We start from the raw sequence: 20,130 nt of genomic DNA on the forward strand, positions 1-20,130 counted from the left end.
CTTCAGTTTATTCAGCTAGAACGATAATAGGCTTTCGCCACAGAGCCACTTTCATTTGGCCTGAAGCCCAGAGGTCTATTGTTAGGAAGAGAGAGGGGAGTGATCACACTGGCAGGTAGCGATGGCAGGCGCGTTACCTGAGGCAGTGAGACGCAGCAGCTTTTTCCGTCCAGCTGGCCATTGGCTACAACAATCTGTAACATCTCGCGTGAAGGCTACGCGGGAGCAAATGCTTTTATTTTAATGATAGTTTGGATTGTTTAAAATGGATTTCTTTGATCAAAACTTTTGTAAGGGCACACCAGCTGTGGTAATGTTTGGATAGGAGCGGATTAACTCTGGAAGTTTGGAGTTTGGACTACTTTTGTTTTTTCCTGGTGTCCGGAAAGTAAAACGCTGGCGTTCCTGTAAGGTTTCAAGGTTTCGTCGTCTCGGTGGTAATTGTAATTTACCGAAACGCCTTCTTTTTTTCTTTTTTTTTACCCCAGCCAGCCACAGCCCCCTATCAAGGGAATGAGCGCAGAGGAACAGGACCGGCTGCGGTCCCTCTTTCACACCTACGATGTGGACAACTCCGGGCAGATCGAACGAAACGAGTTTCTCACAATCTGCGCAGAGCTACAGGTGTCAGCAGCCGAGGCTGACCGAATATTTGACCAGCTGGACGTCGACAAGGACGGCACTGTCACCCTGCAAGAGTTCATCAGCGGATTTCACGACCGCTACGAGGCGGACATGGAGTCAGAAGGAGGCGACCCGTCTGCTGCTTGGGAAGACTTTGAGAGCAGACTGAACGAGCAGGCCAAGTTCATCCCCAGGTGAGAGTGCACAGCTGTTCTCTGGCCGGTAAGGGCGATGGGTACAGACGGGCGGATGTGTTTAAAATATGGAAATGTTCAGGAGATATGAGTGCGTTCAACAGTGAGCGCAGTGTGCGTAAATGTGATAGTGACAATTAATCTTCACAGGGAAAATAGCACCTCTGAAGTAAAGCACACATCTAATTTAAAAAGGTGAACTCTGGGAAAGATCCAGAGCACATTTCAAAGTTTGCTGCTACAAAACGACGAATCCATTTCCATCCATGACTAAAATCATTATTAATAATATGAAAATGAGAGTGCGCCTGTGTGAAAATCTCTGGATGTTCACGTTTTTATTTTTTTGTTTTTTCCAGAATGCATGTAAGCTAAAGACAGGCATTAATGGTGACCCCCCTCACACACACAGGTGTATGGGAAGGCGCAAGCTGTGCAAATCACTCATGCTCTAACATAAAAGCAGACAAAGGGAGCAAACTCCAAACCATGTTTAACAATTGTGCCATTAATCCATAAATCAAAGTAATTCCTAACAAAAATTCAAAGTTAAAATGCTCTGTTATGATTGTTTAATTTATCTTCAGTTATAGTTTGTCTTGGCAGCCGGGGGTCAGTCCGCCAGGGCCTCCGCTCCTGGTCGCCACCCGGCACACAATGCACCAGACCCCTATGGCGCCTCCTGCGGGTGGTGGGCCTGCGGTAGCCTGGGTTAGTTGTAACATATCCTGGGGTGAAATGTAACACAATGAAATAAGGGTACTGACAAAACATTAACATGTAATCTTTTTTATTCAACACACGAATGCACTTAAAGCCATTTATGTAGCTATGTGTGTGTGTGACAGAATGCAGAAATCTAGCTTTTGAACATATCCCAACCCCCCAAAAAAGACAAATTATGGAATTTTCTGCAACTGAATATTTCATTAATTTTGGTTGGTCTTCCTTGAGTTTGGCCTCATTGGCTCAGTGGGCATTATAACCTACAACTCTTGCACCAACTTTTGAACATAACAATGAAGCTGAAAAAATGTAGTTGTGCACCAGCATCACAATTCCATTACTTTTTATCATGGCTTACCTTTGTGTGGTTTGCAAAGTGCTTCAGAAAGATGAGGAAATCTGTTTCTTGCACCCATCCTGATTTATTTCCACTACCAGTACTTCCTACTGGTCCATCTCTGACACAGTGGTCTGCATAATGTATGTGTGGGAACTCAAACAGTGGAGGAATTGTGTTGCCAATGGCATTAACCGCATATACAAAGGCGACCAGTGAACCTCTCTCTGCTGATGTCGTTGCCCCAACTTGTTTAATATAAGTTAAAGTAATAGTGTGGTAAGTTTTAACATCTGCATTATTGTTACAACTAACCCAGACTGTTGCTGTTACAACTGACCCAGACTCCTATAGCCACGAACTAGCTAACATTACAGCCAACGGCTAAAACATTAGCACTAAAGACCTACGCAGAATATATCCCCATAGACATACAAATAACACAATTTAAGTTTGATGAGTTTAACTGCAAAGCAGATAATGTTATTAGAAATTGAAATAAAGTAGAAAAACGTACTTTTTGGCATACAAATTACTTTTTTTCGTGTTAAATTGTCTGTGTTTGACAAAATGTGCTGATTTTTCACATGTGATAGCAGAACTGAATTGGGCATGCACAGGATGAATCACATCATTTGAAACTTAGCCCTGATTGGAGAAATTGGAAGTGTTACAACTGACCCACGTTACAACTATCCCTGGTCTCCCCTACAGCACTCTGCAAAGTCATTTCTCTTTTCTTTATATTTTGTTAGGAAAATGGAAAATGATTGGAAACATACATGGAAATATAGTATATAAGGGAAAAACAGAGTTGGTAGCATTCTTATGAGTTGATATTTCCTTTATTCTTTAACACCGTCTCATTCTCTAATGTTCAGCAATAGTTCCAGGCTTCTTGAAGGACATATGAAGCTCTTCTTTGGATGTTGGCTGCCTTTTGTTCGATTATCTGTCTAGATGATCCCACACTGCTTGAATAATATTGAGATTCGGGCTCTGAGGAGGCCGGTCCATCACTGACTGTGTTCCACTGTGTTTTTTCTATCTGAATATGCTTTTACTGCTCTGGAAGTGTGTTTGGGAGCATTGTCATGCTGAAACATGAAGCCACTCCCCCAAACCATGACGGAGCCTTCTCTGTGTTTTACAGATGACTGTAGACTCTGACTGTTGTACTTCTCTCCTGATCTCCATCGTGCACACTGACTATGATTGAAACCAAACATTTAAAATTTGGATTCATAAGACATGGTGCAACTGATTCAGTCCAGTTCAGCTTTTTCTCTCCGTTTCTCTTTATGTTTTGCATTTTTGTAGATTCAGCTAAGGAAATGAGAATAAATGATGTGTTTTTGTAACAAGCTGCTAGTAACAAAGTGCCTAAAATACAGTTTAAAACTGATTATTTCCTAAGTGGTTTGTTATGTGTATGTGGCTCATCCTGTGAGTTAGGTGCATTTTTTATGCTTGAATTATTCATAAATCAGTCTTAACCCTTTACAGCCGATCGGAGCGGGCACGCTCTGTTTTGCGTAACTATTTTTAAATCCCGGTAGCTCTGCAACCAAGTAAGCTAGCGCAATAATTTTTTTTGCATATGAAACTGGAGGAGTTGTACTTACATCTTATGCCATCAGCTTGTCCTAGGTCACAGTTTCCTTCCACATAAAGCTTTGCAAAAACTGCATAAAAATCACTTGCAGCAACAAAAACATGATATTCCAGAAACACGCTTCGCCGATCCATCAGCTGTTTGTAACACTTCCTACGTCCATCAGCGCGAACTGTCACATGACCGCATGACCTGCCCGAAACCGGAAGTGACGTCATTTTGCGGAAATGTAGTTTTTTACGAATGGGGCCTTATGAGCTTGTGTTTTACTTGTTATGTGTTTTAAAAAGTTATGTTTGACTTTATGACTTTCTGTATCGTTTCTGGGATGCTTAAGACTCATATTGCACTGCTGGAAATAGTTTATTTTGATGCATATGCTGTTATTTTGCAAATTTGCACTATAATATTTATTTTCGTTTTTCCTGCAGTATATAAAAATTGGTGTATTTCAAAAATAAAACTATGAAGACACTCAAAATAAATTTCCTGTGGTGAGAAACTAGTTTGTGTAACTTTATTGTATTTACAGTTTTGAGGGATAAGCCTCTTAAATTTCTCTAACTAGAAATATATGTTAAAAAAACAAAAACGATTTTCAATTTTTTTGTAGTTTATTGCACTTTTTTGCAATTTATGTAATTACTATGCACCTAATGCAGACATATTATTAAAGTTTGGGCTATAATGGTTGTATTGATGTATAGCAACTTGAAATGCTCCCAAAAATGGCTCCACAGCATGTAAAAATATAATATAAGCTCTGGCGAACTTGGTTCTATGGTAGGTCTTAAAGGGTTAAGTGATAAAAACAGTTCTCTGAAAATGATCACATCCAATGACTGGGCTCGATAATGCTTACTCGCTTTACACACACTGTAGACCTATCCACGTGCATGTGGCCACTGGCCTTACATGGGACTTTTGCTCATGCTGTTGTGTTGCGGCATCAGGACATTGATTGTCACGGTGGTGCCGTCGGATAAATGCACTCTTTCATCTTCAAGCATTTATAGTCACTGTTACATCAGTCAGCTGAGGGAGGATAGTTTGGAAAACCCAGTACACGCTTCACTTCAGACAGATGTCTGTTTTCAGGAGTTGAAAAGATATTTTGTGTGAGAACAAGAAGACAAGTCAAGAGCAAAAAATCAATTTCTTCCTTCTTTATGCTTGAGACTGATCTAATGAGTTATGAACTTTGTTCAGTCTCTCAGCTGATGGAGACCGAGCCTGGAAAGATGGTTTGACCTATAAAAGGCTTTCACTGCTCGGTTTTCAAGAATTTTCTTCTAGGGGGGTCAAATGTCTCTACTCTGCATTTGTTGACATGATCAACTGTTTACAAAAATTGTGTTTGAACACAAATTTCATATATAAATACAAAATTTTACAGGGTTTAATTTGGGTCTCTTCATTTGATTTCATTCTTTCGGCTTTTGCGTTTCTGAGTTCGGGTTTAACACACACCAGGAAAGCTATTTTGTTTTCAGGGTAAATAAACGACAGGTTGTGTCACTGGGAAGCAAAGTGACATACATGAAAAGAAGCATTCATTAAAAATCAGTCTTTAAAATTAGAAGAGTTATTCCAACATCAGATATTACTTAAACTGACACACAAATCGTTTTGTTTTCTACTTGCTAAATAATCTTCAAAGGCTCAACAAAAATGTAGATTTGCTAAATATCTCAATTATGTTAATTGCTGTTAGGGTGGAGGGGTAGATAGAACAAACTTTATAGCAAACTTTCTACCAAGCTGATGAAATACTTTCTTCAGCCACTCAGAATAAAGTAGAACAGTTTGTCTACCTGTCAAAGGAGTGTTGACTTAAGGCATTCTCAATATTGTTTATTTAGTGTTTATTTTGTTTAATATTAGTGTAATTAAAGCTGTACTACACCCTGACTCATTTGTTACACTCCATTTTTCATATCGTAACATCAGTCTTGTTAGCAGATCAAATGAAAATCAGAACTCCAAATGCACAATTGCGAGGAAAACATCAGGATTTTTATCATTTGAAACATTTTCCCACAGTTAAAGACTTTTAACCCTGTTATTGTAATCCAGTGTTACCTACAAGAAATAATCTGTTATCTGCCATTTATCTAATTAATAATAAAAAGGTACATTTTTTGTGTGTCCACACCGCCATTGTTATTAAGAATATAAAACAAATACTCAAAAAATATTCAATAAATAATTAAACCTCTTGTGAATTTGTTGGATAATGTCTGTTTTTAGAGCATATTCAGCTGAGTCCAAACAAAGACAGAATTGTTTGTTATTTTATCTGTGTGTACCCTACAGCGGGTTTTAAATAGACATTCAAGACGTGAGTGAAGTGCATTTTCAGCTTTAAATATAACCCTATAATGACCTTTGTATCATATTTGACGCATGAGTTTCTGAGACCTCGTTCTCATCAACATCATCAGCACTTGCCATAATTTCAAAATGTTATGGACAAAACTCCTTTTTTTTGTCTAAAATTAACACTGTTGTTAACATAAAGTTGCCAAACACACCCAATGTATGAAATGCCATACAAACAATATATAATTCATATATCATAAAAATATATCATACACAACATGATATAGCAAAAAAATGTTTGTGGATTTTGTTATAAGTTTGTTATAAGTTCTAAAAAATCAGAATTTTCTGGCTATTTTTTGATTAGTTGGGTCTTACAGGGTTAAGGGGATTTAAAAAAAACTTTTACGAACTGTTTAGGAATTATAGACATTTTTTATACTACAACCAAGCCCAGATGAAAATCCATTGAAGTCAGTGACTGAGGTCTAAAGCTCATGGACATCACCAAATGCTGTGTTTCGTCCCTTGAGATGCTCCGCCGGGTTTTTACTGCAGACACCTTCAGCTGCTGCTTGTTTCTGGGTCTCTCTGCCTTTATTGTCTTATTTCATGACTGAAAGCGGCTCTACTAGGTTGTGATCAGGTGAGTGACTTGGCCATTGAAGATTATGTCATTTCTTTAGCTTGAGAAACTCTCGGGTTGCTTTTGCAGTCTGCTTTGGGTCATTATCCATTTGCACTGTGAATTTACACTGTGCCTGATCAGTATTAGCAGAGAGTACAGCCCTGTATACTTCACAACTCATCCTGCTACTTCTATCAGGAGTCACATCATCAATAAACACTTGTGACCCAGTTCCAGTCACAGCCATACAAACCTTTCTCTTCCCATCATTTCGATACAAATTAACCTTAGTTTCATCTGTCCAAAACATGTTTCCATCACTGTATTTTATTGTGTTTTCTGGCTAAGGCTAATTTGGCCTTCATCTTCTTGAATCTAACCAGTGGTTTGCATTTTGTTGTAAACCCATGAAGATGTCTCTTGATTGTAGACTTTGACAATGATATGTCTTCCTCTTCAAGAGTTTATTCTTAACTTGGTTAGATGTTGTAAAGTTTTTTTTCTTAATCATCAAAATAATTCTGTCATCATGCACAGTGGTCAATTGCTTTTGAAGCTCTGAAAATGGGACACTGTGTATAAAAATGTTTATATTGTCTAAACAGTTACTGCCATCCTTTTGCAAAACCATTGAATTAAAGCAGGAAGGCTTCACTTCAATCGCATCTTGATTTTATTTTTTTTAATAAACAAAACTACAAAAATATTAATGAATCAAACCGTACAAACCAAAATTCTTTAATGTAACCCTCAATTTCTGCTAGCAAAAATTTGTTTGCAGCGAGCTAATTTATCTCCTGATTTTTCTCCAGGCGTGAGCAAGCAGCAACACTGTATCAGAACATCAGTCTGACTGAGCCCAGACTGATTCCTCAATTTGAGAAAGTCATCCTCAACTTCACCAAAGAGATCAAACAGCAGAACTCAGAGATGGAGAACTTGGCACTTGCCATCAAACGGTGAGCATCATGCACACACACATATATGATCAGTCATTACCTGTGAACGATTAGCAGATGACCTGCTCTACATACTGAACTACAGCCACCCTAATGAGCATGTGGCAAAGATGTAGACAGGACGAGTATGAACCACAGGAGAGAGACTTGAGCAACCAGATCATAAGTAAAACATATAACTACCAGTGCATCAATGTAGACTGAACCTCTTAGTTTGACCTGTTGATGTCAGACATGACATCATCAGTACTTTAAAAATCAGGAAACTCTGGTTGGGCCTTTCCCTACACCTGACGTACACGAAGGCTGAGAACAGTCGATGTAAGTATGCACAAAGGAGTTAATTCTGCAGCCTAAAAAATACAAAGCAACCTGTGACAGAGTCTTTGCTTTAATGTGCTGAATGTTTGATTTTGATGGCAACATAAAGCTTACACAAACAAACCCAGGGTAGTAGGTGCAGCAATATTACTTTGACAATAGCAAATCATAGCAAATAAACATAGGTAGAGAATAATGTGCTTAATGTGGAAAAAGTCAATACTTCTGAGACAAGTGGAGAGTATTCCAACTGCTCATCCACGTTGTCACAGTGGCTGTTATCGCAAAGTGGAAGAATAAAAGAACTACAGCAACTTGTTCCTAAATTAGCAAAACATTTAATATTATGAGCGGGATTACTGAGTTGTGAGGGACATAAGTCTCTAATGCGCAGCTGACTCAGTAATTACCGCGTTATAAACCTCCTTTGGCATTTAACATCAGCACAAACACTGTTCTCAGGGAGCTTCGTGTCATTGGTTTCCAAGGTCAAGAGCTAAATGCAAGCACAATGTCAGGTATTGGATGGATCGGTGCAAAGCATGCCAATGCTTATAGGAGCAGTGGAAGTAAAAGTCAAGCTCACGTTTCCCTGTCTGGCAGTCTGATGGACAAGTTTGAGTCTGGCCAGTGCCAGGAGAACCCGAGTTGTGTGCCAGCAGTGAAGTTTGGGGGAGTAGGGATAACAGGAAAGAAGAGTGTGAGTCAGGCCCTCTCGTCTAACATCAGTATCTGGCTTCAAAAATGTTCTTATGTATGATTGGACAAAAGTAGCATGACTGTTTGACACTGATAGTCAAGCTTGTTTTCTAAGAAATTACAAATGTTTTGTGTCAATCCAAATGTCAGGCGAACAATAAATACTGTCACAAATCAGAAAGTTAAGTTAGCGTCAGCTGCCTGGATCACATGGATAGAAATATCTGGAGTCTAGTGAGGTGATCTTATTACTGTGTTACAGAGCGCAGGACCAAGCATCAATGCAGCTCAGTGAAATGGAGGAAGAAATGGACCAACGCATTCAAGCTACCGAGAGAAAAACACGTGAGCAGGTGGGACCAATACCTAGCCCACACGACACACATATGAGACCCTCCACTGCAGACCCGTGACTTTGTGTTTTTACACTGTTTGCTTTTTTTCGGCTAGTTGCTATGATGCGTTTCTTTCCCTGGAGTTTGTGTAGGCAAAGTGATAAGCAGGGCGCGTTTGTTCAGCTCTTCCCTCATGTCAAACAAACATACGCAGCCGTGTAGCAGCTTACTGATCCCAATTCAGACACGCCTGCTGCTCTCACAACTCTGTGGATATAAAACAGCAGATAACTCGAGGTGCTGGGGCATGTTTTATCCTCTATTCTAAAATGATAAGGCTGTATGTGTTGGTGGTGATAAGGATGGTGGTGTGTGGATGAAGATGATAATCTATAAAGAGCCAGGTCAGCTACATCAGCATGTGGCTGACCTGAACTTTGAATTGTTTAACCTGCTTTTTATTGACTGATGAAGTTAAATCTCTATGAATTCTGTCTGTTTGTCAAACGTATCCACATCCACAGCTAGAGTAGGCAAATTTGTTATTACAGCAGCTTTTTAATGCCTAAATTTAGGTCTGTTTATGTCTTAATATATCGTCTATGAATTAAAAGCCCCCAGATTTGGAGCCTCATGAAAGCGGCAGATATTTCCCAAAATCCAGCAGAACACATAATCGGTGTTTTGTGGAAAATGATAAGCTTTGATAACAGCATTTAGCTTTCCATAACATGAAATAAAATGCAATAAAAGGAAGAAAAGCTGACAAAGACTGGCAGAAACATAAAGCATCACTTTTTATATCAGGAAACAAACCATTGAATTTATTTAAACATGTTGATTTTATCTGTGGTCCTGACGTTTCTTTAAAAGCTGTGAATATAAACTCTGTTTTATCACTGTGCCTAAAGTTATGTAAGTGTTCTCCATTGACTCAGCTAACTCGGGCTCTACTGTTTGTTTTGTCTAAGAAAAGCACACAAAATTAGAGGGCGGTCACCTGTATCCTCTCACACCATGATATTCACACTGTCATATCCTGGCACCTGTAACGGAGGAATTTATTTTGGAAATTGTACATTAAAAAAAAGTTTTTGATTCCTCAGACCCTTCATCAAGGGGTTTAAAATCCACTTTAAAATGGCTTTATGCAGAGTAAGAAGCAAAAGCCAATCACACACATACACAAACACACAAATCATACAGTAAACTGCCTTTCTGATGCAACTGATTGATATATTTTCTGTTTGGGGGGGTTTGTATTTGTGCTTTTGCAGGAGAAGAAGCGAGCAGAGGCTTCGCTGAGTGAATTACGAAGAAGTTATGAAACTGAAGTGTGTGAGCTGCAGTGTAAGATCCAGAGGATGCAGATGGTACATTTTTAACTTGTCTGACTGAGTTCTGGTTTTTTACAACACAATTGCTGTAGTGGTGGTTTTAAACATATTTATATGATACTGACACGATAAGGATTTTACGCTCGAAACAAATTTAGATCCAAAATGCTGACTTTAACTCATTTTAATTATATTAGTACATTATTAGTAAATATATTAGTACAATGTAAAATGTTAACTTTAATGGAATCGGGTTTAAAATTGATTGGTATACCATTCAATTTATACCACATTTTTCTTAATGATTAATTAATTGAGTAAATAAACCTTTGATTTTATATATCTCGTGTTTATTGAGGATGAAGAATAATTTTCTGGGTCCATTTCAGAACTTAACATCTTTGAAAGCAGGAAGCAGCTTCACAGAGTCCATTAAATCTCAGCTGGACCTCTTTAACTGAAACTTCACAGTAAATATTTGGATAAGAAAAATCTACTATTGCTTCTCAATCTGACTGAGGTCCTTCTTACTGAAGATTTCAAGTCAGCTGTTTACAAGGGAAGTGATTTCATACAATCTTGAAGAGCAGATCAAGCATGCAGAGAAGCAAGTTATTGTGTTGGGTTGGTCTTAATGAAGACATCTGTGTATGTGTCCAAGCATTTGCATCAGGTCTGAGAACATGCACGGAAAAAAGCATCCCGAAAGTCATCAGGTTAAAATGTTTAAATAGTACAAATTTAGCCGTTTTATGAAACTTTTTTTCCCCACTCCTCTGAAACTGATTTGTAAGAGCTGTTTATTTTTTATTTTTTTGAACCAATTAGAATCGACATTTCTGGATGCATGTACAAGTAAAAGTAGCCCACAAGAGTGAGTAGGTCGAATAATCTTTATCCTATACATTTCAACTTTACCAGATAGAGGAGAAGTACAAGAACATCACAGTGAAAGACGAGAGCCCGGCCTTGAAGAAGAAGATCAATGAGCTAACACTGGTGAGAGTGAATGTATTTGAACTCATTTATACAGTCATTATGCTTCCTGCTTACAACACACAGCTGTAATCTTCTGTTTTGCTGCTTGTCTGTGCGTCTGCAGGAGAACCAGCGGTTAAAGCAGGAGCTGCTGAGGTCTCAGACCAAAGTCGCCTGCCTGCAGAGTGAGATGGACTCGCTGAAGACCGAGCTAACCGATCAAAGCATCAACTCCGAGCGGTAAATCGGTTTGGCTGCTTTCGTTAAATAATTTAAACCCTCAGTACAGATTTTGACGTGTGGTCCGTGGAGTTAAAGTTGAGCACCACATCTAATTAGCCACATGTTATTTATTCTTTTTACTTTTTTACATCGATGATTAAAAAAGAAACAAAAAAAAGAAAAAAAAGATTTGTACTTCACATCATTTAGCTCTCTCTAAACACATACAGTTTCACTGCACACCATGAAAGTCTAAACCTCCATTATTGATGAAAAGAAGTTGCAGAACAGGTTTGTATTTCCACCTTTTTCTTTCCTTGTTTAAAGATTAATGAGAACTTGAGAAAAATAAATATTTACACTTGTAAAACCACTGAATACACTTCATACCAGCTAAATGTACTGACTCTAGAAGAGTCCAGAATACCTTATCACACGACCCCACCCCTGAGCCGAGTAACAGAGACAGACGACAGAGGCACAACCTCTCCTGGTTGTCTGTCTGCATGTTGGCTCCTGAGAATTTTATTGTGTTGTCACAGCTGAAACAGGATATCCTGGAGTGCCTTCACACGTACAATAACATCTTTGGGAGCGTTACCTAGTAACAGACGCAACAGAGACAAAGGGAGGAGAAAACCCCGCCTGCTTCTGACTCATTGGGTTGACACTTTTGTTCCTCCATCTCTGAGGAGTCTCGCGTGTCTTTCAGTAACTTTGCACAACTGTGACAGACGTGTAAAAAAGGAGAAGACTGTATAAAAATATCAGCCATTATTTAATGGGGAAACTATGATGATTTTATTGAAAATATATAATAGAATTGCGCTGGAGAGATTATATCTCTCGGCTGGCCTGGGAACGCCTTGGTATTCCCCCGGATAAGCTGGAGGAGGTGGCTGGGGAGAGGGAGGTCTGGGCCTCTTTGCTTAGGCTGCTGCCCCCGCGACCCGGCCCCGGACAAAGCGGATGAAGATGGATGGATGGATGGATGGATGGATATATAATAGATTCAAGATTGATGTTTTTACCTACTATGTTTTTACATATCACAATAAGAAAAAACTTCCCAATAAACCATTTAGCAGGGGAAAAAGAAAAAGCAGAACAGAGGAGGGATCCCTCTTCCAGATGTTTATATTTTACATTACCTACCTTCAGACAGCAGATTGTAAATAAAAGAAAACCATAGTGCTAAAGCCAGTTTTCTGTATCAGGCTGTATGCAATTTTTGTTTACTATTGGAATCACCTCACTTCTGAAGCAGCCTCCAGTGGCCACTAGAGATACGGCATATAACCCATGTTGGTTATATTTTGCAGCAGCTGCTGTTTGACTGAAGATCCTAAATTTATTTTAAAGTATTGCATCTTTAGTTTACTTTGGTTGCTTCCCCTTCTGGTTTAACAATATAAGAATTAGTCAAAATTAAGACTTTGTAGAACTTATCATTTGAAAGTGTCATGTAATTAATATCCATAGTATCCTTATTTTCTCATTATATTGTTTTATGTACTTTAATCATGAAGGTTTGTAAAGCAAGGCCACTTTTGACTCATAAACTAAGTGCTCAGCCAGACTGAAAAACAGGAAGTTTTAGTGCACAGGCATATTAATAGATAAGACACAGAAAAGAGGAACTTTATAACCAATGTTTGAAACTGTGTGACGTGTAAAGTACCAAAATAACACCTATATGAGGCACAGTTTATGATTCTAATGTTCGAGATCCTGCAACTGGCGTTTGGGCTGTGCAGGGGGTCTCTCTCTTTCGGAAGATGATTGAATAAGAAGAAATATAAATGTTTTAACACACTATGAGTCGGTGTTCTCTCTCTAATAAAAGTAATCCGTACATTTAAGGAGTTTGTGTTGTTTAAGCTTTGTGTAGAAACTGAGGCCCTAAACAGCGATGAACATACAAAAATATGTAACACTTTAGATATGTTTTTTTTTTAATTGATAGATAAATATATGCTTGTGTTCAGATTTAGTAACATTTGGCTCCACAATGTAGTGGTTTACGCATTCACCTTAAAAGAAGGAAGAAGGCTTTCTGGTGTAAAGCTTTTCTTTAGATTCACTAACTGTGTCTCTGTCTGTCTCTGTTTTCCTTCAGAGACGAGGAGCTCATGAAACACTTCTCTGATGAACGAGACATCCTGGAGAATCAGATTGAGATTCTACAGTAAGCCAGATAATAACACACACACACACACACCTGCTGAAACAGATTTTACAAGGTTGCCTACATTTAAAATGTCTTTTCTGTGTGTGTGTGTGTGTGTGTGTGTGTGTGTGTGTGCAGGACAGCCAACAGGAAGCTCCATGACAGCAATGATGGCCTGAGAGCAGCTCTGGAGAGGATAACGAGGGTAAATCTTAACACTTAACAAAGTTACTTCATTCACAAAATAAATAAAGACATTTTAAATGTCTTCAGTTAGCACATTTTCGTATCTTAGTTTGATTTGATCCACTCATTTGATTGGACTGCAGCCTATTTTTAAAAAGTAATTAGTCTTTAAATAAATTTATCCTAAAAGCTCATATGTGCAAAATGTTATTTCATTAATTTAACTTATCAGTAATTTGAAAAAAAAAATTTCTGGGAATTATTTCATCATTTAGGCTCTAAGGGGTCATTAAAAACTATGCACTGCCTTACAACATAACATCATTCACATCTAAGATTATAACAATACATTTTATAGTTTATTTTTGTTTCTTGTGTGTAGCAGTCTAACGGAGGATCACCAGGAGAATTTAAGGAAAGAAGCAGAAGTAAAAGCATCTGCTACACATCACCATATGCATTATTAGACAGGTACGGTCTACAAACAACACAGATGACAAAGAAGAGCATCTGTGCATTAAATGTACATTAATCATCTGTATATTCTCTGCACTGGCACACTAGAGCTGGTCTTACACCAAAAATGGAATTATTTTGTTTTCCTAAAAAACAATATATATATATTTAAACTGTTTTATTTTTATTTTTCAAATAAATGTTGAAGTTACTGTAGAGATTACTTGGCTCCGACAGAAGTTATCGGTGCATTCAGATGTTTTTGGAACTGACAAGGTTTCTTTTCCCAGAACATGTGACATTTTTATTTGTCTAGTAGATTTTGCTGCAAGTTATTTATTTAAGCCGCTGTGAGAAGCTGAACCATGAGATTCTGCAGTTATCCGGCATAAAGGTTTTGTTTTTGTACCATAAAGCAGCAAATTCAAGCCCAGTTTTGCACTAATAAGAACTTTTTGCATCTTAAAACGAGACAACAAAAGTATTTTCTTTTGACCAGTGAATACAATGTATGTGAGGATTAGTTTTGCCTCTCTGAAAAGTTAATTAAAAAACGATTCAGGTATGTAATTATTACAGTTTTAGCTTGTGGTTCTGCCTTTTGGCACTTTTACAGGCATTTAGGCAGAAGCAATATGAAAACAACATATATTGCACACAAGATCATGTACTTTATACAAAAACTACACATGCACATAACATTTTAAAATATTGTTTACAGGTTTTATATATAACTTAAAAATTGATCTATCATATGTTTTTAGTACTTTACTTTATTACTATTCATTAAAAACAACGTAGACTGTGTAAATGTTATTACAAAAGAGCGTATTAACCCAAAATAAGTCCAGGACATAAAAAAAAAACCTCACATCTAGCTTCGCAGGTATTCCATCAAAAATCCTACAGGAAAACCAACAAAACTACTTTATGTGTGAAATGATCTATTACCTGAAGCACACACAGGAGGAGATTTTGTGGGTTTTTTTATTGCCTTTCTCGTCCTCAGGTACTCCCAGCGCATGGACGAGTACCCTCTGTTCAGCCGCCGGCCCAGCGGTGACACCCTTGCCCTGGCCATGTGTGACCCTGGCCTGAGGCGCAGGCACAGCAGCGAGTGTGAGGAGGACAGCCTACCTGAGATCTACGTGGACAGTGGCCTGTCGACGCTCAGAGGCTCACATGGAGGCTATGACTCAGAGCATGAGGTCAAAGGTCAAGAAGAAGAGGACGAGAATCACAGTCCGGAGAAAAAAAAGGAGGACGACGATAACAACGACAGTGTAATCGGAGAACTCTCTGACACTGAGGTAAGACCATAATCATGTCTAGCTTATAGCTACATATTTGTTTTACCAAGTCTGAGACTTAATAACATAATAACTAACAGACACAACAGATGTAATAACTTGAAGAAGAAAGGAAGTGGGCTTATTCAAGTCTGTGGAGACGTTTCACCTCCAATCTAAGAGGTTTCTTCAGGTATAAAAGCAAAAGATGGAGAGTCCCAGGTATTTAACCCTTAGTGGGGGTGTTCCCCTTTGGAGGTGGTTCTTGGTCTGCTATTGATCGCGTGCGTCATCACATGAGCCATGCTGTGAAAAAAGGCATTACCATCACCGGGGGTTAAGGGTGAAGCCACTGTGAGGCCTCGCCCGACCCTATCATGTGACCTATTGAGGTCACCTACAACAACAGTGGAAAGACTTGAATGGGCGTTGAAGTGCCTGGAAACCGTTGCCAACCTTTGTTGCACACATAGTGTTCATGGCGATGGCCTCTTTTGCTCCTCCTTTAAAACATCTGTCTTCCCTCCAAAGAGCTTCCTTTTACCTTTTAGTGTAGATCTACACCTGAGTCTGTTCCTGTTGAGGTGCCTCTTCAATGTTGTGTCATGCATTTGTGGAGTGGCTGTTGGGTTTCTGCTGCATAGATCTCCAAGTACTCCTGCACTTTGATGTTTAGCTTGTGTTTGGGAGTTTTGATCTTGGGATGGACCCGTTTTTGCACCGTCACGCTTGAATAAGTTTCTCTGACTAACCTGTTTGAAAAGGGATGACCAAGTTGTTCCATAGGGCTGTTACCTATGATACCTATGCATACACCATTTTAATTCCCTCTTTTTCAAGCTCTTGAGACCACCATGACCTGGATGACTGAGAACCTACATAGACGATAATAATTAATGATTAAATACAAACTGGTATTTAAACACATAGAGAGTGAAAATAGCTAACTCCAGGGGGGAAAAGCGTATTCTTGCCTTGAATGCTTAACTATCTGCTACTTTGTGTCTATATCACAGCCAGCAGAGACACAGGATGGGGAATCAGCATTCGGATCAGACAGCAGCTCAGTTTTGGACTGGAAGCCATCTGAACCACCAGCTCCAACAACGAGAAAGGCCCTCAGTGCCATCAATGTTCAGGTGAGAGAGAAAATTATGAGAGGAGTCATAAAAGAGGGTTCTTTTATTTTGTAAGAAAGGTCAGAAAAACAGGATTATTGGGGTTATTGTTGAAATTTAAGTTACAGTCAGATTTCTGGAAAAAAATTTGTAATTATTTAGAGACCTTACCAGACTTTGTGACCCTTCGTCTCTTCCTAACATTTTGACACTGTAGAAAAAAAAATGTATGAGAAGGTACATTTCGCTCTGTAGTAGCTATGGCTGTGGACTTATTATGTGTAAATCGTCGCTAGTAAGAGTTGAGGAAACTGCAAAATGATCATTGCTGATGATAAAGTGAATTCAACTTGAAGCAAATGTGCAGAAAAGTTTCCTGGAGAGCACTACCTTCCTGTCACCGCTACAGAAGAAGGACAAGGACAGCACTGACCTGGGCTACATGACGTCCGAGAAGGCTTACAGGATCGTGTTAGCTGGGGACGCTGCTGTGGGGAAATCCAGCTTCCTGCTTCGCCTCTGCAAGAATGAATTCAAAATGAACTCTAGTGCAACTCTGGGTGAGCTGGACACAAACTAAAAGCAAGCATTTTAATGTCATGTCCTCTTCTCTACAAGAAGCCTTGTAAATAAAAGCTTGGAGGAAGTTTCAGCTGACTGGTTAATGCTTAATTTTTGTAGACTGTGAAGTAAGATCATTAAAATAGTATAATGTAGTTATTCTGATCAGCTATTAAACACTTTCACTTGCTTCCTTCTTGACTGGCTCTTCTTTGTGTTTTCAGGAGTGGATTTCCAGATGAAAACACTAATCGTGGACGGAGAGCCCGTGCTGCTTCAGCTCTGGGATACGGCGGGGCAGGAGAGGTATGTGTTGGTGTGGATAGTACGTGTTGCTATTTCTTGACAATAAATAGCACTTCATTAGTGGAGTACATGAGGTTTGTAACTGTCTAGTTTGAGCCATCTCCTGTGCTATTTTCAGGTTTCGCAGTATTGCGAAGTCTTACTTCCGCCGGGCAGACGGTGTTTTGTTGCTGTACGACGTCACCTGCGAGAAGAGCTTCCTCAATATTAGAGAGTGGGTGGATATGATTGAGGTAAAGCAATACCGTCCACAGCTATACGGTTACCACCTGACACACTTTGAAGTGAGATGTCCAGGCATCAGAAACATGTATAATATAGTCATATGGTTAAGTGTGTCCACTGTGACGCTGGCAGCATTTGTGTTATCAAAAGATATTTAAAGGTCACACTGATGATTCTGCTTGTTTTTCTTCATTTACATGCAGCCAATATGTAAGTGTTGGATAAGCATGCATTCAATATGATCTGGTGTTCTGTGTGTGTGTGTGTGTGTGTTGTATATTCGGCCAGTGGTGTTCAGAAGTTTGTGCTCAGTGTAAAACAAGTTCAGCACACCTTCCGTAACCTGTCACAAGAGATTTCAATATGATTATTATTATTGTTCATTGTTTTTCTTGGCAGGATGTGTCCCACGAGGACATTCCCATCATGCTTGTGGGTAATAAGTCTGATCTTAGACAAGATGGAATTGGCTGCGTTCCTGCCAGCTACGGGGAGAAACTTGCCATGGTAATTAAAAATAAAAATTTTTACCAAACATTTACATTTACAGTTACCTGTTACACATCCAACTTGGAGAGAAATTATTTAAACTGTAACCTGTAATTCGAGGAATGAATGGCAGTTAATAAAAATATTAAAACATTAAATGTTTTCTGTCTCTGACCAACAGACATACCACACTCTGTTCTGTGAAACTAGCGCCAAAGATGGCTCCAACATCCTGGAGGCCGTGCTGCACCTGGCCAGGTGAGATTCACATACCATAGTGTTGATCAGTAACACATTAAGAACAACAAGTTTAAACGTCCACCAAGGGATACGTCATTGTATGATAACCATAAATACTGCTTGATCTTTTGTTTTACAAGTGAAACGCTTTCTGGCATTTAAAAGTAAAACTTTCTTTTTCTTTTTTCTTCCACATTCCCATCTTTCACCTGTTTACCCGTCTTACCTGTGTTTTTTTTTCCACTCCACAGACAGGTAACAAAGTTCGCCAACTATGAAGAAAAAAGCAGTCGTCAGTCGCTGCCGATTTTAGACGCTCCCAGAAATCAGCCAAAATTCTCCTGCTGCACCTGATCAAACTCGTCCACACTGGACTTAATGTGGACTGTGCACATGCAAAAAGACATGAAAAGCAGAGCAGGAACAAATGATCAATGTGAATAACCGCAGCTGGATTAAGAGGGTGAAGTAAAGAAGTGGAGAGACGGGACATTACAAACATTTATTTGCTAAATCTTTTAACCGCTGGATCTTGGCTTAAACCTCTCGCCATGTCAACGTTTTTTTTCATTATGTTATAACAAATTTGCCTTTTTCTGTTTGGTGTCATTTACACTGTTTGACTAATTGCACGTTAAAGCAGGTGACACAGGAGAAGCGAAAGGTAGCTGTGAGAGTAAAGTAGACTTTTAATGTGAGGTTTAAATCTGAGGCCAGGTGAGTGAGTATGGTTGTGATATTTATGTTGTTAAATATTTGCACATGGCAGAAAATAGAAAGCTAGTTTGGTTTATGTTCATGACAAGAAAGTACAGATCCTGATATACAGTGTTGCAAAACAGTTCCTGATTTTTTTTTGTTTTGGTTTTTTTTTTTTTTTGGCATATTTGTCACACTTCAGTTCTTATATGATGATTTCATTTATTAAGGGGGGTAAAGCTGTTTAAATCCACCTGATAAAGTAATTCTTCTTAAATCTAGTCAATGTTAGTCACCCTCAGCACCTCAGCAGCAGAAATGGACAGTGAGTCTTTCACATCCCTGTGGAGGAATTTTAATTCACTCTTGTTTGCAGATTGGCTTTAATTCAGCCACATTGGAAGGTTTTTGAGCATGAATGGCTTGTTTAAGGTCTCAATCTGATTTAAGTCCAGACTTTGATTTGTTTTTAATCATTCAGTAGTGGACTGGCTGGTGTATTTGGGTCATTGTCCTGCTGCATCACCCAAATATGCTTGAGCTTCAGGGCAAGCTGTGTTAGTTGTATGCAGATGTGACAGGACTCAAACTCTCCAAGTTGTTAAACTTTTGGTTAATTTGAGACACGCTTTTGTGTACTCTGCCATCGATGTCAGTTTTGCTCAGTTTCTTTCTCTTTGTTGCATATGAACACTGACCTTAACTGAGACAAGTGAGGCCTGCAGTTCTTGCTCTGGGTTCTTTTGTGACCTCCTGGATGAGTCATCGATGTGCTTTCGGAGTAATTTTTGCAGGCTGGCCACTCCTGGGAAGGATCATCACTGTTCCAAGTTTCCTCCATTCATGTATAATGGCTCTCACTGTGGTTCACTGGAGGCCCAAAGCCTTAGAAATGACTTCATAAGCCTTTCCAGACTGATCCATATCAATGACTTTGTCTCTCAGCCATTTCTTTTGATCATAGCACGATGTGTTGGGTTTTGAAATATTTTAGCCTTCTCCACTTTGTCAGACAGCTTCTGTGGTTAATCACAGAAACTGTTTACTATGATTTAACAACGGGAGCCAATTACTTTTCCACACTGGACCAAGTA

The 20,130-nt window shown here is 39.0% G+C and overlaps 1 protein-coding gene across 1 annotated transcript; it reads left to right on the forward strand.

Annotated features, from left to right (window-relative positions):
- The first annotated feature begins 453 nt into the window (after positions 1 to 453).
- rasef (RAS and EF-hand domain containing) lies at positions 454 to 18,936 on the forward strand. The gene is made up of 17 exons (XM_085475622.1): positions 454 to 818; positions 7,259 to 7,405; positions 8,688 to 8,778; positions 10,038 to 10,133; positions 11,019 to 11,096; positions 11,200 to 11,315; positions 13,417 to 13,485; positions 13,606 to 13,672; positions 14,036 to 14,124; positions 15,119 to 15,419; positions 16,415 to 16,537; positions 16,926 to 17,076; positions 17,302 to 17,383; positions 17,502 to 17,616; positions 18,008 to 18,115; positions 18,279 to 18,355; positions 18,589 to 18,936. The coding sequence occupies exons 1-17, from the start codon at positions 514 to 516 to the stop codon at positions 18,689 to 18,691; spliced, it is 2,118 nt and encodes a 705-aa protein (XP_085331748.1). The 5' UTR covers positions 454 to 513; the 3' UTR covers positions 18,692 to 18,936.
- Positions 18,937 to 20,130: the final 1,194 nt, after the last annotated feature.

Source organism: Copadichromis virginalis, linkage group LG12, assembly GCF_057382275.1.
Source record: "Copadichromis virginalis isolate Kocher_CV1m ecotype Utaka linkage group LG12, C_Virginalis_male_GT1.1, whole genome shotgun sequence".
NCBI lineage: Eukaryota > Metazoa > Chordata > Actinopteri > Cichliformes > Cichlidae > Copadichromis > Copadichromis virginalis.

Bases quoted from the DNA above. Each gene is read 5' to 3' on its own strand.
- rasef (XM_085475622.1), top strand. From the start codon at position 514: ATGAGCGCAGAGGAACAGGACCGGCTGCGGTCCCTCTTTCACACCTAC. The intron at 17,384-17,501 runs GTATGTGTTGGT...TGCTATTTTCAG, and splicing joins GATACGGCGGGGCAGGAGAG to GTTTCGCAGTATTGCGAAGT. The intron at 18,356-18,588 runs GTGAGATTCACA...TCCACTCCACAG, and splicing joins GCCGTGCTGCACCTGGCCAG to ACAGGTAACAAAGTTCGCCA.